This window comes from Elephas maximus, chromosome 4 (assembly GCF_024166365.1).
Source record: "Elephas maximus indicus isolate mEleMax1 chromosome 4, mEleMax1 primary haplotype, whole genome shotgun sequence".
Taxonomy (NCBI): Eukaryota; Metazoa; Chordata; class Mammalia; order Proboscidea; family Elephantidae; genus Elephas; species Elephas maximus.
The window spans coordinates 164595235-164621268 of NC_064822.1; the positions used below are offsets into that span (position 1 = coordinate 164595235).

The 26034-nt window shown below is 36.6% G+C and overlaps 1 protein-coding gene across 2 annotated transcripts in view; it reads left to right on the forward strand.

Annotated features, from left to right (window-relative positions):
* The window catches only part of APAF1 (apoptotic peptidase activating factor 1), an 86807-nt gene that overhangs the window by 15044 nt on the left and 45729 nt on the right, over positions 1-26034 (forward strand). For both annotated transcript variants that reach the window (XM_049884127.1, XM_049884128.1), the window contains 11 exons: positions 3267-3450; positions 5546-5658; positions 5879-6010; positions 7315-7553; positions 7974-8141; positions 9404-9535; positions 12515-12628; positions 13082-13266; positions 17880-18006; positions 18950-19075; positions 21015-21146. In XM_049884127.1, coding sequence (XP_049740084.1) covers positions 3267-3450; positions 5546-5658; positions 5879-6010; positions 7315-7553; positions 7974-8141; positions 9404-9535; positions 12515-12628; positions 13082-13266; positions 17880-18006; positions 18950-19075; positions 21015-21146 — 1652 coding nt within the window. The remainder of the gene's footprint in view (positions 1-3266; positions 3451-5545; positions 5659-5878; positions 6011-7314; positions 7554-7973; positions 8142-9403; positions 9536-12514; positions 12629-13081; positions 13267-17879; positions 18007-18949; positions 19076-21014; positions 21147-26034) is intronic.

The following is a 26034-nucleotide window of genomic DNA, read 5'->3' on the forward strand; positions in this document are numbered from 1 at the left end:
GCCTCATTAACATAACTGCCTCCAGTCCTGCCTCATTAACATCATAGAGGTTGGATTTATAACACACAGGAAAATTGCATCAGCTGACAAAATGGTGGACAGTGATACAAAACTGGGAATCATGACCTAGCCAAGTTGACACACATATTTGGGGGACGCAGTTCAGTCTGTAACATCAGTTTATAATCTTTCTTTTAAGCCCTTCTTCTGTGGGCGGTGTTAGTGATTTCGATATCTGTGTCAATGTCATCCAAAACTTTGGCCTCTCAGTTCCTTGACCTCTGTAAAAAATGGCATTGGGGCAGTGTCTGACCTCATCTAACTTCACAAGGGAGGAGGAGAACCACCATTAACAGCCTAAGGCTGATTCTCATGAGTCTGGGGTTCAGATATGCCTCCTCTTCCTGCCATTTTCACCAATTCTGATGGCAACCGTCCCTCCCACAACATTCTCTACTGGGTTTGATAATTCATTGCAGTGGCCACACAGAACTCACAGGTGATACTCAGAATTGTAGGGTTTATTAAAGAAGTAACAGGTTACAGTTCAGGCTCAGGAACACTCAGGATACAGTTCTTCCATCAGGACAGCCTCTTCCAAGACATGCTTGCAGGCACGCCTCTGCCCGGCCCTAGACCACTGTGCAAAGACACTTAGCTTTCTAGCTCCGTGGGCCAGGAAGCTACTGCGCTGTCTCCTGCAGGTCTCTCCTGCCAGTGTCTCCTTGGTGGTGGTGGGCTCTTCTCTGCCTCTGGGTGGCTCACTTCAAATCCAGCGGGATGGCAGAATTGACCAATCCCATTGGTGGGTCACGATTACCCTATTAAACAGTCCCACCCAGTCACTTGGATGGGAGTTACAAGACCATGGCTAGAAAGTCACACACAAAGGAGATCTATTACACCGCACTTTATCTCCAGGACCATTTTCTTCACTCCCACTAGCCATATACTTCCCTAATCTCATTTTGGACTGTGGTCTTTGTCATCACTAGAAATTATACCACTTTTGAAATCTTTATGCTAAACATTCTACTCTTTACCCATCTCCACCTATTCTATTCTTCAAGTTCACTACTACGATGTTTAGACCTCTCAAGACTTATCCATTTATTCCATAATATTCATGCTATTTATCCCATCAGCCCCCTCCTAGACTTGGGCCCAGATTTTATTGCCTGTATTCATTCATCCCTTAACGTATACTCTTGGCTCTCTAGTTCTCTCCTCTGTTTAGCCTTATAGAACTGTATCTGGGGTGAAAGTTGACACCTTCTATGTGTCAGAAGATGGAGTAGGTGTTCCTCCTTGCTCCCTATTGTTTCATGTAGACTATTACTCCCTCTTTGCTGGAAAAAATCATCCAGCTGAGTTCCAATTTAAATTCATGATCATAAACCTTGTTAATTTTACTGGATTTATTTAGTGAATGTGACCATTGCATTGGGATTTGTAGGGCATAATTAGAAAACAACTTAATTTTTTCTCCTCATTGTTTGCTCAGACCTGTCCTGTGGGACTAGTTCTTTCCCTGACCCAGTACAGGTTCATAGTCTCCAGGTCACTTCAAGTAATTAAACTGTCAAGTCCTATTTAACATTCCAAATTTTATTTATGGATAAAGACTCTCCCTTTCCTCAGGGGTCCTGCCTTATCCTTGGAAAGCCTGCAGTGAAAAAGGAGGCTGTTCTGGACATTGCAGATTGTTTCCAGCTTTTTCCTATTGTAGACAGGAGGCAGGATAGTGTAGAAGTTGAGCATTGATGCTGGAGGCTTGAATCTCAGCTCTCTGCAACTTTGTACAGATTAATTGGCTGTGTAACTGTGGGCAAGTTGGAATTGACTTGACGGCAGTGGGTTGGTTTTGGTTTGGTGTATCTCAATTATGAGTTGGGATCGACTCGACGGCAGTGGGCTTGGTTTGGTTTTTTTATACCTCAGTTCCTCATCTGTCAGTGGGAATTGATAATAGTGTCTGCTTGGTAGTGTGCTGTGAGGATTAGATGAATTAATGTATGTAGAAGTCTTAGAATAGTGTCAATAAATAATCTGTCGTACATAGATCTTTGTACACATGTACATGTATTTCTTTTGGATGATTAAGTTTTTTAAATAGTGATTTTTTGTATTTAATTGTATGTGAATACCAACAGATAAATTGCCATTTGTACTGTTTACTTATACTTTTAAGGTCAAATAATGGAAGTCTGATGATTAATGCAACTGGTATGATCTAGTACCAGTGTTCACCGTATTTTACACACATAGACCCCATATATATTTTTAAAATTTTATGTGGTGCTGATTACATATAGCCTATGAAGTCGTAAGATTCATGACTTTTGTCAAGAATATGTAAGCAAAGATATTTCAAGATATATTGTGACTTGATGATAACAATTAGTAGTAACAGTAATAATAATAATGGTCACTTGTGTATAGTTCTTAATGGCTCAAAGTTTAACATTTGTAAGGTTTTTCTGAGCTCCATAACACTAATAACCCTGTCTATTATAACCCTTTACAGTTAACATAGCACTTTTACATGGTTTATGTCATTGGTTTCTCATAGCAACTCTAAAATAGGTGGGTTAAACAGGGTTATTCCAGGTAACAGATGATGAGACAGAAGTTAAGTGATTTGTTGAAGATTACGTAATTAGTAGGTGGTAGAGTCAACACTTGAGCCTAAGTTCTTATTCTAAGTTTATGTAAGAGAACCATAAAGAGTGAGTTTCGTGTTTCTGTACATCAGTGGTTCTCAACCAGGGGTGATTTTGCCCTCCAGGAGACATTTGACAATGTCTGGAGACGTTTTCGGTTGTGATAACCAGGGGGTGGTGCTACTGGCATCTAGTGGATAGAAGCCAGGGAAGCTGCTAAACATCCTACAATGAATAGGACAGTCCTTCACAGCAAAGAATTATTTTGACCAAAAACTCAAGAGTGCTGAGGTTGAGAAATTCCATTGTACATCGATCATTAATGATACAGGACAAAGATTGTGAAATTTTACTTGGTAGGTTTTTATTGATAAGCAGCAGATTTACTCCAGTCTTCAATTTCTTCACATATTCAACTTCTCTTAGATGCAGGCTGTAAAGCCCAATAACAGCCTGTTAAGCAAAATTTAAAGCCTGAATCAAGAGAAGTTGAAGACGTGAAGAAATTGAAGATTGGAGTAAATCTACTGCTTATCAGTAAAATCATTCAAAGGAAGAATCTTGTTCAAAGACCTTAAGTTTATTTATTCTTTTCCTCACCAGGTTGTTTCCCAGGGGGTGTGCATTGGGTTTCAGTTGGAAAACAAGATAAATCTGGGCTTCTGATGAAACTGCAAAATCTTTGCACACGATTGGACCAAGATGGCAATTTCTCCCAGAGGCCTCCACTTAATATTGAAGAAGCTAAAGACCGTCTCCGCATCCTGATGCTGCGCAAACACCCGAGGTACAGATGGTCAGAGATAGTTGGTGTATGAAGTAACAATAGGCTTAACTACTGACACTTGGAGAACATCATGCCTTTTTCCAGCTGTTCTGTAGAGTGCTTAAGAGAGAGCGGTTGCTTTCCTGCTGTTCTCTCTCTTATATTAAAAAAATAGTAGTTGCCACTTGGCCTAAGATACCTTTCTATGCTTTGTGTCTTACCTGTACAGTGTCTCATATGTACCATCGTAGGCTCTCAAGAAATACTGGGTAGATGAGTGGTCTTTGCTAAAATGTGTAAACTCCTTACCTTGAATCCGTTACTATTTCTAATGGATTAACATAGAACAAGAGAGAGAATAAATGTAGGCAACTGGTAAAAGGCTGCGGGTCCTGGTGGCGAAGTGGTTAAGTTTGTTAAGTTTGGCTGCTCACCAAGAGGTTGGCAGTTTGAATCCACCAGCAACTCCTTGGAAACCCTATGGGACAGTTCTACTCTGTCCTATAAGGTTGCTGTGAATCAGGATCAGGGCTGGTTTATTGGTTTGGTAAAAGGCTGAGTCAGTCCTATTTTCTAATAGGACCCTTCTCTTTTGTCTTAGTTTTTTTAGAGATATAAATGCAACTGTTCTACTTATATGTACTTTAAATGTTTGTTTTGTTTATTCTTTGATCAGTCAATTAATTGCCATTATAATTATGTGCTAGGCACTGTTACCAGCTATTTGGCAGTTTTCATTAGCCAAGAGGGAGACAGAATCTTAGCTGCTGCCTGTGCTGAGTATAACCTCAGACTCAGTCAACAGTTTGATTTCAGTGATCTAGCACTTGTTCTTTAATTTATTCATTTAATCAATATTGAATATTGTGCCGGGTTCTGGGCCAAGTGCTGTAAGTACAAAGATATAACACTAGGGAGTGTTGTGGCATGTTGGGAGAGAACTAGGTAGTGGCTCTGAACTTTTTTTTAATGCTCTAATGCACTGGAAGATGCAGTGCACTTTAATATGTAACAGTGGCAAAGTACAGCAGTGATTCTCAAATAGGTAAGAGGATTAATATCAGAATACTACGGGGAGAGGAGTAATTTTTAGAGAAAGCCCTCGGTATCCTGAGGCATTCCCACTGCAAAGGGCCTCCCTTTTCTCTTCCTTCTTTATTTTCCAACCCCCTCATCATCCCTCTCTCACCTTTGGTGATCACTGTATCCATTTTCCTGGAGGGAATAGGATTGAGACCACTAACAGTTTCCTTTCTTGCTCAGTAACTTCTCATATAATCCTACTTTCCTTTTTTTGGAATAAAATTGACTTCTATTCAGAAAAACATTGGAGCCACTATCAGATGTATCAGGTCATGGCGTATAAAGCCAATCTTTTTGTTTCTCTCTGTGTCTTTTTAGTTTCTGTTTTTGCAATTCACCAACCTGTGTATGTACTTGAAATGGTTTTTTGTAGCATACAGAAGTAGTGGCCATTTAGATGCTAGTGTATAATTACGCTATCACATTTTCATTATATTCTCCATTTGTTTTGGTGAGTTTAAAAAAGTTCTTACAGAGATCAATCAGAAATTGACAGAGGTACCTTGTCATTATGAATAAACAAATTGATTCCTTAGGTGCAAAAAAGAAAACAACAACAACAACAACAAAAACTCACTACTGTACCAGCACATTCTATTAGGCTGCAGCATATAAAATTGCCAGTTTTATAGTTCAAAAGTGGTCAGATATTACCAGTGGTATGTGATTCACCCTAATACTAACCTAGGCACTATTTCAGTCTGGTTTTGATGCTTAAAGACTGAATTGAGGAATCCCATTATTTGGGTAGTTCTTTTTAGGCACTAGGTAAGTGATGGTTGAACCAATAAATTACTAATACTCACCTGGTATACACAGTCCTCTTTTTGTAGGGTCCTTCATTTTAGTATCTGTTGATTTGGGGTATGTGGAGGGGGAAGTGGAAAGTCTCTAATTTTTTTCTTTTTATTTAAAGGAGCGTATTGGGAAAAAGGTATAGCAAAGAAAATGGGAAGTTTTTTTTTAGATTTAAAACTTCAAATAAGTGCCATTAGTTACTCTTTGTAGTTTTTTTGTTTTGTTTTTAAATTAGGTCACTCTTGATCTTGGATGATGTTTGGGATCCTTGGGTTTTAAAAGCTTTTGACAATCAGTGTCAAATTCTTCTTACAACCAGAGACAAGAGTGTTACAGATTCAGTAATGGGTAAGGATTATTAATTTGCTTTTCAGTACTTTTATATTTTAATTCAATTATATTTAAATATGTGTTGGGTGCCATTGAGTCAATTCTGACTCATAGGGACTCTATAGGACAGAGCAGAAGTGTCCAACAGGGTTTCCTAGGCTATAATCTTTATGGGAGCAGATTCCCAGGTCTCTTTTGGCATACCAGATTACTTATTGTGTCTTGATTTTTGTTGCAGGCCCTAAATATGTGGTTCCTGTGGAGAGTAGCTTAGGAAAAGAAAAAGGACTTGAAATTTTATCGCTTTTTGTTAATATGAAGAAAGCAGATTTGCCAGAACAAGCTCATAGTATTATAAAAGAATGTAAAGGTATAGTTTTTTGTTTTGTGTATGGGGGTATTTATTCCACTTTGTAAATTAAGCTAATGAATATGATATTTAGCATATGAGCATCCAAAAGTTTTTCTAGGATATTTGATGTTTTAGGTTTTTCTTAATACCTTAAATGATACATGTTACTATGGTATTCATTCATTCAAAAAATATTTAATGAACACACAATATGCTAGGAACCTTGCTACCCAGAAGGGTGAGATGAAGACGTGACATCTGCTGTCAAAGAGCAAAAAATATAGTGAAAGAGAATTTTTTTTTTTTTGAGTTGGGATTTTATAAAACCAGTATTCTAATTTGATAAGTAAAAACTGGCGTTCTCTTAGTTTGCATTTTTATAAACAAAGTTAAACTTTTTACTTGTTTGCTGGGATATTTTCATTTTAAGGAATTACTTTTGACTCACTGTTTTGGAATTTAAGTATTTTTAATTTATTTTTAGACATTCTTTAACTATTGAAGGTATTAGTCCTTGGACATATTTTCGCAAATATTTTTTCTCAGTTTTTTGCATACCTTTTAATTTCATTTGTAGTATCTTTTGACATGCAAAAATTAAAAATTATTATATGGTCAAATTTATTAATTCTTGAAATGATTTCTTCCATTGTTGTTATGCTGAGAACTTATTTTCTTTCTGCCATCAACTACATACTTGGTTTTAAGTTAATTGACTTAAAAAAACCTCTTAAACTTAGGAAAATACTTGCTTATATTCATTGTAAAGGCGATGCATATCCATTTTGGAACAGTTAAAAAATATTTGAAGCACTGAAGAGAAAATAGCAATTATCCACTATCTGATAATTCTTAGCGTCATAAGAATATGTCAGTTTTTTATAGGTATGTAAGTTTTTTTAGAATATTGGGATTGTAATATATATACATAGTTTTGAATCTTACGCTTTTCATGTAATGTATCATGAGCATTTCCCTATGTCATTAAATATTTTTTGAAAAAGAAATTTAGCAGTGGTATAATTTTGTGATATGCTTTAATTAACCATTTCCCTGTTACTGGACACTGTTCACATTGTTTTTAAGATTTTTCACTATTTTAAATAATGCTGTGATGAATGTTCTTAACTGAAATCTTTGTTTCTAATGATTTCCTTAGAATAAATATACCTAGAAGAGAACCTGAGAGTTACAAATATTTTAAGGCCCTGGATAACATGCAGCAGAAATTACCTCCTAAGAATAAGTTGATTCTTCAGTTAGTGGAAATTTTAAAATAAAACAGTTATAGTACAGTGACTACTTTTTTTTTGTTTTTTTAGGTTCTCCTCTTGTAGTGTCTTTAATTGGTGCACTTTTACGTGATTTTCCCAATCGTTGGGAGTACTACCTCAGGCAACTTCAGAATAAGCAATTTAAGAGAATCAGGAAATCTTCATTTTATGATTATGAGGCTCTGGATGAAGCCATGTCTATAAGTGTTGAAATGCTCAGAGAAAACACCAAGAATTATTACACAGATCTTTCCATCCTCCAGAAGGATGTTAAAGTGCCTACAAAGGTAACAGAAGGACCACCAATCTTCAGAGCCTCACCATTGTGTATTCATGGCATGTAAACTTTGATGTAATACTGAGGATATTGCTGTAGAGGATATTGGAAGATAAGATCTCTGATTGGGGTGGTGGGATGCAGGGTACAGAAGGCCCACTGCTCCTAGTCTCCATCAAGGGCTCTCTGTTAAACCCATAAGTTACCTATTTCTTAGAGTGGTTCTAGTGAAGCTGGAGAAGCACCCAGCTTCTCTCGCTTTATTTCTCTGTCTTCTTTGCTTTTCTATCTTAAGGAAGCGTTGGGTTTCATTTTATGAAATGGAGGCATTCAGAGCTTTAAGATAGGATTTTTTTTTGTGTTAACACCTTGTCTGCAATCCTGGTCATTTTACTTCTGTGGCACATTATATGCTTTCAATGATTCCCAGGTATTATGTATTCTCTGGGACTTGGAAACTGAAGAGGCTGAAGACATACTGCAGGAGTTTGTTAATAAGTCCCTCTTATTCTGCGATCGAAATGGAAAATCATTTCGTTATTATTTACATGATCTTCAAGTAGATTTCCTTACAGAGAAGAATCGCAGCCAACTTCAGGTACCTGCATCTTTTTTTTTTTTTTTTTTTTTATTAACTTTTATTGAGCTTCAAGTGAACATTTACAATTCAAGTCAGTCTGTCACATATAAGTTTACATACATCTTACTCCGTACTCCCACTTGCTCTCCCCCTAATGAGTCAGCCCTTCCAGACTCTCCTTTCGTGACAATTTTGCCAGCTTCCAACTCTCTCTATCCTCCCATCCCCCCTCCAGACAGGAGATGCCAACACAGTCTCAAGTGTCCACCTGATATTATTAGCTCACTCTTCATCTCTCTCCCACCCACTGTCCAGTCCCTTTCATGTCTGATGAATTGTCTTCGGGGATGGTTCCCGTCCTGTGCCAACAGAAGGTTTGGGGACCATGGCCACCGGGATTCCTCTAGTCTCAGTCAGACCATTAAGTATGGTCTTTTTATGAGAATTTGGGGTCTGCATCCCACTGATCTCCTGCTCCCTCAGGGGTTCTCTGTTGTGCTCCCTGTCAGGGCAGTCATCGATTGTGGCCGGGCACCAACTAAGGTACCTGCATCTTTTATACATTCTCTGGTTTTCTAACTTTGTATTCTGAAATAATTCTAGACTTCCAGAAAAGTTGCAAAAATATTAGAGTATTTCTGTGAATATACCCTTCACCTAGCTTCCCCTAATGTTTGCATTTTACATAACCATAATATAACTATCAAAGGCAGAAAATTAACATCGATACAATCTGTTGGCTGAGCCATGGACTTCATTTTGCCAGCTTTCTCGGTGACGTCTTTGTTCTGGTCCAGATCCAGTTCAGTATCCCATATTGCATATAATCATCATTTTTCCTTAGTCTGCTCTAATCTGTGAAGATTCCTCAGTTTTTCTTTGTCTTTCATGGCCTTGTAACTTTTGAAGAGTACTGGCCATTCATTTTGTAGAATGTTCTTTAATTTGGATTAGTCTGATGTTTTCTCATGATGCAGTTGAGGTTATGCATTTTTGGCAAGCATGCTACAGAAGTGATGTAGTGCCCTTAGTGCATCAGATTCAGGGGTGCATGGTGTCAATATGTCGTCTTATTGGTGGTTGTTAACTTCGATCACTTAAATAAAGTGGTGTCTGCCCGGTTTTTCCACTGTAAAGTTACTGTTTTTTTTCCTTTATAATGATAAGTATCTTGTGGGAAGATTCTCCGTGCATTCTTAATAGCTTTAGAAGCTAGAGTTACTGTGATGTTTAAGTTATGTAATTGTTTCTGCCTTTGAAATGTTTGATTTGGGTTTCAGGATCTGCATAAGAAGATGATTATTCAGTTCCAAAGGTATTACCAGCTACATCCTCCTTCACCAGATCAGGAGGATTGCATGTACTGGTACAACTTTCTGGCCTATCACATGGCCAGTGCCAATATGCACAAAGTAAGATGATGCCTTTAAAAATTATTTTCTTTTATCTCACTTTCCTTTTGTCCTGTGATTATGGTTTTCTTAATAAAAATGCTTTTTATTCAACTATAGCCTATATAAGTATTTTTTGTTTTTGTTACTGTGTTTACCTGCAGTGGTTTGAAAGGTACCTAGTAATGGCATAAAAGGTCCCTGGGTGGTGCAAACAGTTTGCATTTGACTACTAACGTACAGGTTGGCAGTTTGAATGCAGCCAGTGACAGTGTGGAGGAAAGGCCTGTAAAGATTATAGCCAAGAAAAACCCTATGGGGCAGTTCTGCCCTATAGCACACACAAAGCTGCCGTGAGCAAGAATGGACTCGATGGCAGCGGGTTTTTTGTTAGTTGGTTTGTTTTAGTAATTGCAGTAAATGAATCTTCTATAAATTTGTTCTCTTACTAGTAGCCTTCCTTTATGGGTACTGTGAATTTATTTTTATGCTTTGAGAAGTAAGGGGATAGAAAAGTATATTCATTCGTTCAATAATATTTATTGAGTGCCTATTATATACTGGTCCTGTTCTTCAGTATGAGGATATAGTACAGGCACAAATTCCCTGCTCACACGGAGCTTATATTCTGGAGGGAGACAGATAGTATACATGCATTTATAATATGTCAAAGAGTAGCCCATGCTCAGAAGAAGAAAAAACCAGGACAAGGAGAAAGAAAGACAGTGATGATATAGGGTGACCTCTTCATGATTTGCTGACTTCATGTTTATTATGAAAGAAAATCAAAGATGACTCCAAGCTTGTGCTGTGGAAAGAATGGAGTTGTCATGAACTGAGATGGGCAAGTCTCTGGGAGGAACTAGTTTGTTTGTTTTTGAGGGGTGTAGTTAGGAATTTACTTTGAACATTTTAAGTCTGATATACTTAATGGTGGAACTGCTGAGTAGGAATATATGAATCTGGATTTTCAGAGGACAGCCCTAGAGTAAAGATAACAATTGAGATTCATCAGTGCATGGATGGTATTTGAATGCATGCACTTTTAACTAACTACTGCAAATTTTAACATTTCACAAGATCGCAGGTACTTTAGTAATTTTTCTATGGTTTTGGTTACAGAAATGATGTACTGTTTCGTAGTCTGCTTGTTTTTCACCTAGCAAAACATAGTTTACATTTAGTAATCTACATTGGAATGATGGTGTTCCAATAAATGTTTGTGCCCTAATTTACTTAACCAAATTTTAATTATTGAGCATTAAAGTTGTTTTTAGTTTTTTGCTTTTATGATTCTGTAATGAGTATCCTTGTTTATCTTTCACCAGTTTTATTTCCTTGGAAAATTCCTAGAAGTGAAATTACTGGGTCAATGCATCTTTTCAAAACTTTTATATTTTATGATGATGTGACAGAATTCAGTTTCTTCTTATTTTTTTTAAACCTTTTTTCTGGTTTTTAAAGATAATAGTTTATTTTCATTGCAAAAGCTTAGTAAAAAAAAAAAAAACTACAAGAAGAAAATGAAGATCACAACCATCGCTAATGATTTTGTGTATAGTTTTCTAATAGTTTTGCTGCTCATATACAAACATTTATTCTTTCACATGAAATTAGGATCATAATAGAAATAGTTTTTTTTTTCTTGGTGAAAATATATACAACAAAGCATAACCTGCTCAGAATTTTTACATGTACAGTTGATAACAATGGCTGCATACTTCACATCGTGTCACCATGCTCTCTCTGCCCCTGCTGGTTCACCACTGTGGACTTATACTTCTGCCCCTTGAAGTTTTCATCTGTGTTTTAGAGTTATTGTTACCATTTCAATCTCATATAGGTAATTCTGCAGTAGAGCTCAGTAAAGGCAGACATTCTTTATTTGAGCTAAATTGCTGTCTAGTTTGAAGATGACTTCATGGGATAGTTTTTGCTCAAGGCTCAAAAGTTGCCTCCGGGCATTCAATTTGGGGGTCCCTCCATCTCATTGTGTCCAGTAAGTCTGGTTTCCAATAAGAATTTGAAGTTCTGTAGAAATAGAGTTTTATAACTTGCTTTTTAAAAATTTAATTATATTTCGTGGCCATCTTTTTATTTCAATTTATATAGATTGACGTAAGTTTGAAAGCTGCTATTTCATTATATATATGGCTGTATTATAATTGGCCAATTGAGGACAATTAGATTTTTAAAGCATACTTATCTGATTGTTTTCTTAGAATATATTCTTATAAGTGGAATTTCTGTGTCAAACAGTGTGTACAGTTTAAATTTTAGTAGTTTGTCAAGCTGTGCTCCAGAAAGGGTGCTCTGATTTATATCACTATCAATATACATGACAGTGCTCATTTCCTCTGATTGCAGCAACTATTCTTACTATCATTATTTTTAGTCTTTCTAAATCCCCTGATATATGCATAAAAAAAAGGTAAATCTTTGTTGTTGTGATTTGACTACTGGTGAAATTTTTGAATGTTTTGTATTTTGTGCATTGGCCCTCATCTATTGCCTTTACCTATTTTTCTATTGGTGTTTTACCTTTTTCTTATTGTTTTGTTTGAATTTTCCATAAAGTAGCATATGAAGCCATTGTCTGTCATAAATGTTCTCTACTATATTGAAGACTTGAATTTTTAATATAGTCAGATGTACGATTATTTGTCTTCTTGCTGTTTTGCAATGCTATCATGTTTATAAAGATCTCCTTCACCCCAAAATTGCAAAAATACTTTTCCCGTGTCATCTAATATTTTTTAGCTTTTCTATTTAAATCTCTAATCCATCTTAAATTTATTTTAAGGTGTGAGGTTCATTTTATGTTTCTTTGAAACAATTGGTGTGTTCTTTTTCACGAGCTCCCTTTGTGTCGTTAAACTCTAGATACCTGCTAAGTTTCTTTCGTATTGTTAGGATGATGATGGTATACTTAAATTTTGTTGATCTCTTTAATGGTGGTGCTGGTCTTATTATTATTATTATTATTATTATTTTTTTTAGGAACTTTGTGCTTTAATGTTTTCCCTGGATTGGATTAAAGCAAAAACTGAACTTGTAGGCCCTGCTCATCTGATTCATGAATTTGTGGAATATAGGCATATATTGGATGAGAAGGTATATATTAATATGAAAAATATGTGTTTAGGGGACATTTTATTTTGACATTTAATTCTAGGTGTAATAGTGGGAATGAGCAGAACAGAAGAAGTAGAAAGATAATTTCCCTACTTTGCCCTTTGGTTATTCTATTATTTTGCTTCCGAATACTACCTTCTTCTTACCTGGGTGTTCTGGCAGTATGGATGAGATTAAGGTTTGAGAATTGGGGACGAATAATGTTCAGTGGTTTTTAATGTGTTAAGAAACAGCACTTTTACGGTGAGATTTTACCATATGCTTCCAAAGTCAGAAGAACTCTATATAATTTGTTACCTAATGATTGGCTATTCAATTTTAGTTCATATAGAAAATGTCTCTTTTAAGCCGTAAAGTGATAAGATCACAGAAATAGAAAAATGTCAGATATTGGCTGTAGTTATATTTCTAAGAGATTCGTTTTGTTCTTAGGATTGCACAGTCTGTGAGAATTTTCAGGAATTTTTATCTTTAAATGGACACCTTCTTGGACGACAGCCATTTCCTAATATTGTACAACTGGGTCTCTGTGAACCGGAAACTTCAAAAGTTTATCAGCAAGCTAAGCTTCAGGCCAAGCGGGAGGTCGATAACGGAACGCTTTACCTGGAGTGGATGTAAGTAGGTTAGGAGAGACCAAAGGAAGCTGAGCATTAACTATGTCATTATTTTTCAGATAGGGAATAAGTTCACTCCAGGAAGATTTAACTACTTTAAACAGAGCTGTAACTTTTAATAAGCATTCTTACTTGTTGAAAAGTTCCAAAGAAGTAAGCGTAGGGGAAAATAATTATATTTTCAAAGAATCCTTAGAAATAAACACTTGCTATAAGGTATTTTGACAAGCCATCCTAAATATTAATACCAAATGCATGACTTTATTTCAGTGTAGTAGAGTGCTAAAGAGCATGGGCTTTTAAGTTACAAACCTGGGTTTTCTAGCCTGTAATTTTTGTGCATGCAGATTACCAGGACTTTCTTCCACAATGCTACTGCGTGGGTTTGAACTGCCAACCTTTGTGTTAGTGCCAAAAAGACCAAAAAAAAGAAAAAAAACCAAACCCACTCCCATAACCCTATAGGACAGAGTAGAACTGCCCCATAGAGTTTCCAAGGTTGTAATCTTTTGGAAGCAGACCGCCACATCTTTTTCTCATGGAGCAGCTGGTGGGTTCAAACCATGACCTTTCATTTAGCAGCTGAGTGCTGTAACCACTGTCCCACCAGCGCAAATGATTTGCTGTACCAGGGACCTTTTCTCATGTTTAAAATGGAGAGAACAGTCTCTTGAGGTAGTTACTACTTTTGTGCAGATTTGAATGATATAATGGTTATAAAGTGATAGCACTTTGCCTTGCACAGTGTTGCCATTGTTAGTTGCCATTGAGTTGATTCTGACTCATGGTAGACCCTGTGTGCAGAGTAGAACTGCTTCATAGTGTTTTCAAGGTTGTGACCTTTTGGAGGCAGATTGGTAGGGCTGTTTTCTGAGATGCCAACCTTTCAGTTAATGGTCGATTGCTTAACCATTTATGCCACCCAGGGACCTAAAAGCAAAATAGTCATGTTGTCAGTCCTTATTATACTTTCATTGAGTAACTGACATCTAGTTCATTGTTGATCTTAGCTTGATCTTATCAGTTACTATCAAAAGGAAAGGGTAAGCTACCATCTTTTTAATGTCTGTTATGAGCTCACATATGTTATTCTATTTAATCTTCAAAGTAACTTTATAAGGTAAATTTTATTTGCCCTATTTTATAAATGAGAAAACTGAGAAACACAGACATTGGGACTTGACTAAGCTTGACATGTGGCTTTCTGAATGGGAGTCAAATCCTGGGTCTGTCTGGCTTTATTTTCCATATGCCATGTGTCTCTTATAACTTGAAGTAATAAGTACCAATGTTAGTTTTTTCACTTGGATAATTTACATTTAAACTGAACCCCAGGTTGCTTTCTACACTCTTTATGACCTTCTGCCTCTTTCCAAATAAGTCAGGTTGTCATGGGTAATTCCCTTTATTTAGTTCAACAAACACTGGAGTTTCTGTAATGCACTAAATACTGTTACACGTACTCAGGCTCTGCCAAGGTACTCAATCTAGTAGTGAAGAAAGAAGTTTAAGCAAATAATTACAATATAATGTGACGAGTGCACCAATAGAAGTATGTATAAAATAGAGGTGGGGCTGAGAAGTAATTGGATGGATGAGGAATTCAGGAAAAGGTCCGTGAAGGAAGTGGTGAGGAAGGATTTTGTTTTTTTAGAGCAGATTGTGGTTTATGGAGGAATTGCACAGAAAGAGTTCCCATATATGCCCTGTTCCTACTGCATACTCTTTCTCCTAGTATTAATATTTTGCATTCTATTTGTGTGATACATTATTATTAAAGTCCATAGTTTACGTTAGATTTCAGTGTTTGTGTCGTATGATTCTGTAGGTTTTGACAGATGCATAATAATGTCATGTGTCCACCATTACAAAATTATTAGCATAGTTTCACTGCCTAAAAATGTCCTGTGCTGCACCTATTCATTGTTCCCTGTCCCCCTGAATATTTTAAAACTTAATTGACTAAAATATTTTTGTCAGCTTTATTTTTATTTGGAAGGTAATATATGTTGTTGATTAAAACAGTATTACCCATTGCCGTTGAGTTGATTCCGACTCATAGCGACCCTATAGGACAGAGTAGAACTGCACCATAGTGTTTCCAAGAAGCACTTGGTGGATTCGAACTGCTGACCTTTTTGGTTAGCAGCCTTAGCTCTTAACCACTGTGCCACCAGGGATATAAAATAAAGTCAAATTCTCCCTATCTTTATCCCACTTCACAGGGTTAACCATTCTTAAACACTTTCTTAGAAAGTGGAGGCTTCGTGCTCCCTGAGAAGTAACCCTTTAACTCACTGGGGCTAGGTTAGATCTGTCTGTGTTCTAGAGTACTCCTTGTTTACCCAGTATCATAACGTTTGTCTCAAAATTTATGGTGATTGTCTTGTTTCTTGTTTTTCATCCATACTAGTTCTCATTCTGTCATGTAGAATAGTTTGGAGCTTAAAAGAATAGACTGACTCTAGACTGCCTGGGCTTAAATCCCAGCTCTGGTATTTATTAGTTGTACATCATTAGGGGGTGAATTATTCAGCTTTTTTGCCTAATAGTATTTTACAGCATTGTTGTGAGGATTACATGTGTGTGTACCTAACTCATAGAGAGTTCTCAATAAATATTAGTCGTTATTAACAATAACGTTTCACACATTGCCTGGTCCATGTAGTTAGTATGCAATAAAAATTTGTGGAAGATTGAATGAATTCATTTTTTATTTAGTGGTGCAAATAGTCTTCATACTTGGTCTGATAATCAAATGGGCAGAGGTTTAGTTCTTGTTCTCTCATGAATTGATGAGTTATTTTTACTTTTTAAGAAAATTTTTTTAGGTGTTGTTTCAATTGCATTTCAACATACGACATTTTGTCATAGAATGGGTAGAGTCATTCATAGCTGTATTTTTTAACTGAGTTTGACCAGGCCATGTTCAAAGAATGCTTTATTTCAGTACTAGGAAGCTTTTCTTTTTGTACTGTAGAATGGTTTAGTTTGGTATAAGATTAACTTTAATGGAGTTTCAGCTTTCAGAGAAATCATTTGTTCATTTATCTAATCCTTTTTGGCTATTTACTATATGCCTATCATTGTGACAAGTTACTTTCTGAGCTTTATTGGGAGAATTGAATGGATAGATTAAGGGGAAAGAGAGTATTTTCTTAATTGAATCCTTTGAATTTTGCTAGTGATTTATCTATTCTTCTCCCTAGTTCTCATCACTCTAGCTTTTATGTTATAGTTACTTGTTTTATCTCTTCTTTATATTAAATTATAATATTTCCTGGGCAGGGCCTAAGTCTCATTTGCCTTTGTGTTCTCTTTGATCATTTGGTCTGTCTTTGTGTGGTTAGTTTTTTTTTTTTTTATTAAAGATTAATAACAGTGGCATCTTTTTGTGCTGGGCATGTTTAGGTATCATTACCTCCATTTTACATATAAGGAAATGGAAACTTAGGTTCAGTGATTTGCCTGCGTTTACACACCTAATAAGTGTTTGACGTGCAATTTGTCTTGAGGTTTGTCTGACTCCAAATCTTTGACCCTTAGACTAAGCATGATACGATTTACGTATTTACTTGTACTCAAAGACATAGTCTTGACTGGGGTGTATATATGTGATATTCTGGCACTGTTCTAATACTTTTTTCTTGTTTTAAGTATACATTTCAATTCCTTTACCTTTTTTCCATTAAGAAATAACATAATACCTATACTAGTGGAATAGTGGAGCCCTGGAGGCACATTGGTTAAGGGTTTGGGTGCTGAACAAAAGGTTGGCAGTTCGAATCCATCAGCCGCTGCTTAGAAACCGTGTAGGGCAGTTTTACTCTGTCCTATAGGGTTGCTATGAGTTGGAAGTGAATAGTTGGTCTTTAGCAGATTTAGATACAAAGAAAATTACACTGCCAAATCTTTTTTCTCTGTTCGAATAATTGTACTTAGAGCATTTTTTAGGTGCATTATCATAATGGTGGGTGTATTGTCATACTGTAGTTAGGAAATAAATTTCATTTTGTTTATGACATCTTTACTCTTAAAACAGGTAGTGATTTTTTGAAGGGTATCCTTATGTAGGAGCCCTGGTGGTGCAATGGTTAAGCACTTGACTACTAACCAAAAAGTTGGTGGTTCGAACCCACCCAGTGGTTCCACAGGAGAAAGACCTGGGGATCTGTTCCTATAAAGATTACAGTCAAAAAAACATCATGGGGCAGTTCTACCCTGTCATATGGGTTTGCTATGAGTTGGAAACGATACGACGTCACCTAACAACAATGAAATCCTTAATACAATGTTTTCTCTGTACATGTATCCCTAATAATATATCAAAGGAAAATAGAAAATGAAATGTACTTGATTAACTAGATTTCTTCCAACTTAGTTACATTTATAACAGATGACAGGTTGCTTGATACGGGGTATATTGCTCTTACAATGTCACTTTTGTTACATTATACTTTTTCAGGCGATGTGTGTTCTGTCATTTACATGTTGATAATTCGGAATTTTTGGGGAAAATAACTCTATGTTACAAGGTACTTTATTTTATTACTGAAAGAAAATATTTTTACTTAATTTATTGGATTTCTTTTCGTTTTTTTCTTTGTGTTTAGAAACAAAAAAAACATCAAGAATCTCTCCCGCTTAGTTGTCCGCCCCCATACGGATGCTGTTTACCATGCCTGCTTTTCTGAGGATGGTCAGAGAATAGCATCTTGTGGAGCTGATAAAACCTTACAGGTAAAACATATCTCTTGAGAAAAACTGAAAGAGGTATGTACCTAATACTGTACAGATTAGGGTATGTTTACATCATAAAATTCAAAAAAATTGTGCACATTAGAAATAGCAGAGAAATCCAAATCTCTTGAGCATTTTATGAAAGCTTTCTCTAGAGATTTTTAAGATAATATTATGTATTTTCATAAATCTAAACTTAACCCAGTGATATAGTAGTGCCTTTTACCCTTCCATCCAGTTACCCATCATCCATGTGCCAGCAAAGGATAATGAGGAAATGCTGGGTGTTAAAAGACATAAAGACTTCATAGCACATTGAACAGGGCTCTGATTGAAAAAAACAGCGATTAAATAAAATATTTTTATGACTCAGGCAGAGATTACTGACTAAATAGGAATTTGGCTAGATTATTTCCTAAGTTCCTTTAAATCCTCAATTTTTTTCAGAAAATATGAATGAATATTTTCCTTTACATATGTGCTCTTTCCCTTTTGATTTTGAAGGAAACAAAATCAAATTAGTTAAATTTTTTATATTTAGGATAATTTTAGTCTTTGCAGGATTATAACTGCGTACCTTATTTCTATATGTGCACATCTCACAGCTTATTAGTTTTGGCTTTTGAGCCCTAGAAAGCAAACATATTGAATATGAAGTGTTTTCTATTTGATTGTTAAGAATTTGCCAAAATATTCTCAAGAACTGAAGCTGGAGCTATACTCTTCCACTTCTCTTTATTGATATTTACAAACATTTAACAATGGATAGTTATTTATGTTAAGGCTTACAAATTATATCAAAAATTCTGATTTTTGGAGTATCGTTTGCCAAGGTACATTTCTGTTTTGCAAAATAACACTGATGAAGATGTTTTAAAGGAAGATTTTTATTGAATGGTGGCCCATGGTTAAGTGGTTTATAGGTTCTGCTGTTGCTGTGTAGGTGTTCAAAGCTGAGACAGGAGAGAAGCTTCTAGAAATCAAGGCTCATGAAGATGAAGTGCTTTGCTGTGCATTCTCTGCAGATGACAGGTTTATAGCAACCTGCTCAGTGGATAAACAAGTGAAAGTAAGGAAATATTTCCTTCTTGGGTTGTAATCACACAATTTATTTTCTTTTTCCATAATAGAGGGACTGGTGTAAGTGGGGTTAAAGGACTCTTGCCTGTTGACCTGCTAACTTGAAGCAAATCACTTTTTACCCAGTGTAAATTAACATGGTCTAAAAGTTCTTCATTTTGAAGCACCAGCAAAAATTCCTAGGTTATTCACCCTGTACCAGGTAGCAGGGAAGAGTGATTACAAATTTATGAATTTGCCTGCCGTTTATAGATGGGTCTATGTGTTAAATATCAGTTTAAATCTTCAGGTGCTTTGCAGTCAAAAGCGTTGTTGGTCAAAATTGTCTGAGATGAGATTCCTGTTGTAAAATGTATGATTTGTGAAATACAACCCAGATATATTTACTTTCAAGGACTGGAAAATATTCAGTGGAAAACTGGGTAAATGAACAAACTAGCAGTTAGGTTACTGTCTGAAAAATAAACAGGGATTCATAACTTTGTTAATTATTTCTTCTTGTGTCTTCTCTCTAAATTTGGCCTTTATCTGTTGCATTTGTACTGATACGGCATTTAAGAGGAACTGAAGATTTGAGGGATATTTTATCATTGATACCTGGAGAGGAAGCTTATTTTCAGACTTTTTTCAAAGGAGTTGTGAAGTACTGAACCTAATGAGGAGGGGCGGGCCTTGGTGGACCTGAGAGCAAGAACGGTGGTTTGGGAGTTTTCCTCCATTGGAAGAGGACTACAGAGTGTCCAGACAAAATTGAGACCTTCAGAAATCTAGATTGGACTCTCTAGGGGCTTTAGGGAAACGCTGGTGGTGTAGTGGTTAAGTGCTATTGCTGCTAACCAAGAGGTCAGCAGTTCGAATCTGCCAGGTGCTCCTTGGAAACTCTGTGGGGCAGTTCTACTCTGTCCTATACGGTAGCTATGAGTCAGAATCAACTCGACGGCAGTGGGTTAGGGGCTTCAGAACCAACCAGTTAATTTACCCTGTAGTCTTTACTGAGTCAGACTTGGAGTTGGTCATTCTAGGCAACTCCAGAGTTGGAGCTGGTCCTTTGGTCTTTGTGGATAACTGCTCGGATCTTTCTGTCTAGAAGACTACACCTTGGCAAAGTCTCCTGTAGTACCAACTGCATTGGCATTTCTGCCAAGGCTATTTTCTACCTGTCTTGCTACTGAAAAAATTTTAGTGTTTCTTAGTAGAGTGAAAATTCAAAATAAAACAATGCTTATGTCAGGCCTGCTTTTTTTTAAGTGTTGGGAGCTATGTGGAGTAAAAAGAAATAATACTGAGTTTCTGTTTTCTAAGAACTCAAAATACAAGGTGAGAGGCATAAATACCTATTACAGAACTCCAAAATAAGATCAACTCTATGGATTTCTGGGAATTCTATAAGTGCTTTGATAAAATACAAAGAAAATACTATGAGAGGGGACATTAGCACCTCTTAAAAGTCAGAATTGTAGTGAAGATTCATTAAGTAATTTATTTTTGTTGCTTAGTTGTCTTGCATAGTAACTAGAATGATGATAATTATTTTTTCTTGAGAACTGAACGGCATACAAGGTCTTTGATGTAATCATTCAACTTAATCATTAAAGCCCATTGTGCCATCCCCTTTATAGTGCTACTCTGCTGTTGTTATCCTTAGGAACATGTGAAACTTTGTCCTTGAAGAAAGTCCTTATGAGATTCTGATTATGCTGTGGAAAAACACATGTGTATTCCTGCATGTGGATTTTTAAAAGCGCATTCACATAAAATACCGCCACATTTTAGGGGAGGGATGGTATTCATCAGCATCATGTTCAATTGCAAAAATCAGTGCCGTGTTAGGCTAGATAGCACCCACGAAGCGGCTCACATTTGCTTTGCCCCCTCTTCCTTTGAAAGTAAGGGGTAGTTGTAAATTTTGTTTTCTCTGTTCTCTTTAGATTTGGGATTCTGTGACTGGGGAACTAGTACGTACCTATGATGAGCACTCAGAGCAAGTCAATTGCTGCCATTTCACCAACAACGGTCATCACCTTCTCCTCGCCACTGGCTCAAGTGATTGCTTCCTCAAAGTAAGTGTGAATGATGAGAATTATGTAGATAAATTTGATGCATACATCAGAATACCTCCTTTCACTTTTTTTTCCGTATATTAATCGGTGCTCTTTTGTTTGCAAGTGACAGAAACTATCTATTAGCTTCAGGCAAAAAAACAAATAAATAAAAGATTATTTGCTTATATAACTAAAAAGTCTAGCGGGAGCATGTCTTCAGGCATAGCTAAATTCAGATGTTTCAGGTGTGTTCTCAGGCTCTAACTCCCTCTCCATCTTTAGGCTCTTTCTCTCCTTTGTTGGTTCAGGCATGAGCTCTCTCTGTGTGGCAGGAAATAGGGCCATCTTCAACTCCAGGCCTGCATGGGTCTTGTAGCTCATAATCACAGAGGAAGAGAAACCATCTCTCCCTCAATTCCCATAGATTTAATTTTAGGTAAGACTCTAACTGACCTGGTTTGGGTTCCATGCTCATTGCTAAATAACTCCAATGGCCAGGAGGATGGAATCTTTGGATTGGCCAGGAGTCACAAGTCTAGACTGTGGAGGTGAGGTCCACTTGAATCAGAAGAGAAATTCAGCTATTAGAAGAAAGTAGGAAGGTGCTGGCAGGAAAAAACCAAAAAGGCAAAAGTAGGTATTCATTCCCTATAGTTTAATAATATTTTATAATCATTAATTATTAAAAGGTTTTCCTCTTAAGTATCATGCTGAAAAAATGAGGTTAAATTTTCCAGGATCCCAGGAAGATCTGTTGACTACTTCTGGAATATTTTGGTTTAGTGTCTAACCTTTCTTCATTGATGTCATACCATCTTTGCAATGGGATAAAGTTTTTTTGGCAGGAGTGCGTAAGATATTTCAATTTGGACAACCTCAGAGACTTTATTTTGGCATTTAAAAATAAGTTATTTTATTTTATTTTAGAAACTATTGAAACAGTTATTGAAAATTGTCTTCCCAACACTTTTCAGGGGGCAAAATCTTTTTCGTCAAAAGAAAACTTAAGTGGAAGCTCAGTGTGTAAAACAGATATAGTTTTTCTGATTGAAGTGGGGGTATGGGTCTGTATTTCTGCTATTTCTATGGTTCCCTCCCTTACTCTTTTGCCCCATGATGCCTTCATAGGGTACTGCAGAACACAATTTGAAAATTCTGTACTGGACCTAAATATAGATAAATGTTGTTGTTAGGTGCCTTCGAGTAGGTTCCAACTCACAGCGACCCTGTGTACAACAGAACGAAACACTGCCCAGTCCTGTGCCATCCTCACAGTCGTTGCTGTGTTTGAGCCCATTGTTGGAGCCACAGTGTCAGTCCATCTCCTTGAGGGTCTTCCTCTTTTTCACTGACTGCTCCCAGCTGATAACACGTGTCCAAAGTACATGAGACGAAGTCTTTGCATTCTTGCTTCTAAGGAACACACTGGCTATACTTCTTCCAACGCAGATTTTTTCATTCTTCTGACAGTCCATGGTATATTCAGTATTCTTCACTAAGACCATAATTCAAAGGCATCAGTATTTTTCATGTGTCTTTCTTATTCATTGTCCAGCTTTCACATGCATATGAGGCAGTTAAAAATATCGCCTGGGTCAGGTGCATGTCAGTCCTTAAAGTGACATCTTTGTTTTTTTTAACACTTTAAGACGTCTTTTGAAAAAGATTTGCCCAGTGCAACACTTAGTTTAATTTCTTGATTGATGCTCCCATGGATGTTGATTGTGGATCCAAGTAAAATGAAATCTTTAACAACTTCATTGTTTTCTCCATTTATCATAATGTTGCTTATTGGTCCAGTTGTGAGGATTTTTGTTTTCTTTATGTTGAGGTGTAATCCATACTGAAGGCTGTGGTCTTTGATCTTCATCAGTAAGTGCTTCAAGTCCTCTTCACTTTGAGCAAGCAAGGTTGTGTCATCTGCATATCTCAGGTTGTTAATGAGTTTTTGCCCATTACTGATTTTTAGGAGTTCTTCATATGGTCCAGAGTCTCAGATTATTTGTTCAGCATACATATTGAATAGATATGATGAAAGGTTACAACCCTGACACACCTTTCTTGACTTTAAACCACGCAGTATTCCCTTGTCCTGTTTGAACAACTGCCTCTTGGTCTAAGTACAAGTTCCTCATAAGCCCAATTAAGTGTTCTGGAATTCTCATTCTTCGCATTGTTACCCATAATTTGTTACGATCCACACACTCGAATACCTTTGCATAGTCAGTAAAACATAGGTAAATATCTTTCTGGTATTCTCTGCTTTCAGCCATGATCCATCTGAGATCAATACTAATATCCCTTTTTCCATGTCCTCTTCTGAATCCAGCTTGAACTTCTAGCAGTTCCTCATCGACATACTGCTGCAATGGCTTTTGAATTATCTTCTGCAAATTTTAATTGTGTGTGATATTAATGATATTGTTTGATAATTTCTGCTTTCTCTTGGATTGCGTTTCTTGGAATAGGCATAAATATGGATCTCTTCCAGTCGGTTGGCCAGGCAGCTGTCTTCCAAATTTCTTGGCATAGACGAATGAATGCTTCCAGCACTGCATCCATTTGTTGAAACATCTCAATTGATACTCCGTCAATTCATTTTTTTTCACCAATGCTTTCAGTGCGGCTTGGACTTCTTCCTTCAATACCATCAGTTCTTGATCATATGCTACCTTCTGAAATGGATGAACATCGACCAATTCTTTTTGGTACGGTGACTGTGTATTCCTTCCATCTTCTTTTGATGCTTCCTGCATCGTTTAATATTTTACCCATAGAATCCTTTAATATTCCTACTCGAGGCTTGAATTTTTTTCAGTTCTTTCAGCTTGAGAAGTGCCAAGTGTGTTCCTCCCTTTTGGTGTTCTATCTCCAGCTCTTTGCACATGTCATTATAATACTTTGTCTTCTCAATCTGCTGTTTGAAATCTTCTGTTCATCGTTTCTTCCTTTTGCTTTAGCTGTTCTACCTTCAAGAGCAAGTTTCAGAGTCTCTTCTGACATCCATTTTGGTCTTTTCTTTCTTTCCTGTCTTTTTAATGACCTCTTGCTTTCTTGATGTATGATGTCCTTGATTTCATTCCACAACTCACCTGGTTTTTGGTCATTAATGCTCAGTGCATCAGATGTATTTTTGAGATGGTCTCTAAATTCAGGTGGGATATACTCAAGGTTGTATTTGGCCCTTGTGGACTTGTTCTAATTTTCTTCAGCTTTAACTTGAACTCGCGTATGATCTATTGATGATCTGTTCCACAGTTGGTGTGTATCCTTGTCCTGACTGATGATACTGAGCTTTTCCATCATCACTTTCCATAGATGTAGTCGATTTGATTCCTCTGTATTCCGTCTGGTGAGGTCCACGTGTATAGTTGCAGTTTATGTTGTTGAAAAAAAGATATTTGCAATGAAGAAGTCATTGGCCTTGCAAAATTCTATCATACAATCTCCAGCATTGTTTCTGTAACGAAGGCCATATTTTCCAACTAGTGATCCTTCTTTGTTTCTTACTTTCCCATTCCAATCACTAGTAATTATCAGTGCATCCTGATCGCATGTTTGATTAATTTCAGACTGCTGAAGTTAGTAAAAATCTTCAGTTTCTTCATCTGTGGCCTTAGTGGTTGGTGCGTAAATTTGAATAATAGTCATATTAACTGGTCTTCGTTGTAGGTGTATGGATATTATCTTATCACTGACAGCGTTCTACTTCAGGATAGATCTTGAGATGTTCTTTTTTGACAATGAACGCAGCACCATTCTGCTTCAAGTTGTCATTCCTAGCATAGTAGGCCATATGATTGTCTTATTCAAAGTGGTCAATACCGGTCCGTTTCACTTCAGTCATGCCTAGGATATTGATCTTTATGCATTCCATTTCATTTTTTGACGATTTCCAATTTTCTTAGATTCATACTTTGTACGTTCCTTGTTGCGATTATTAATTGATGTTTGCATCTATTTTTTCTCATTTTGAGTAGTGCTATATCAGCAAATGAAGGCCCTGAAAGCTTGACTCCATCCATTTCATTAAGGTCAACTCTGCTTTGAGGAGGCAGCTGTTCCCCAGTCATATCTTTGAGTGCCTTCCAACCTGAGGGGCCCATCTTCTGTCACTGTATCAGACAGTGTTGTGCTGCTATTCACAAGGTTTTCACTGGCCAGATTTTTTGGAAGTAGACTTCCAGGTCCTTCTTCTAGTCTGTCTTAGTCTGGAAGCTCCACTGAAACCTGTCCACAAGGGTGACCCTGCTGGTATTTGAAATACCAATGACAAAGCTTCCAGTATCACAGTGCAACAAACTGACAGGCATGTGGTAGCTTTCTACAGTAGGTTTGTTGAAATTGGAGTCCAAACAAACTTCACAAGACATTGGGTTGTTAGGTTTCTTAAGTCTGTCTTACTTTATAAAAGTTCCACTTCCGCGGGACCCCCTTTTTTGTGCTACTGGTTTGTTAGAGAAATTGAATAAGTTGTCCTCTGGAATGCCCCACATTGTGTATTTGGTTGATTGCTTCCTTAAGGTGTTGTTTAACTTGCTCTTTTTACCCCTTATATTTCCTGTCAAATGTATTTATGTGTAAAGATTATCTTTGTATATTTTGAATCATAGTTTATAGTGTTGGTAGATTTTAGTCCAGTATTGTAGATTCAAGATTTGCATTGGTAAATCTTAGAAGTGAACATTTTTACAGTTGGATAACATGCTATTTCTTTAAAAATTGAGTAATTTATATACATATTACTTATTATAAGTGCTGAGTAAAATAATGTTTCCAAACTAATCAGGTAAAATAAGCAGTAATTGTTTAATTGGTTACTTACTGCTCTGACTAAAAGCCTAGTTATCCTTAGAGTCCCTTAGTAGATTAGACCCTGATTTAAGGGATGCCCCATTACTTGTTA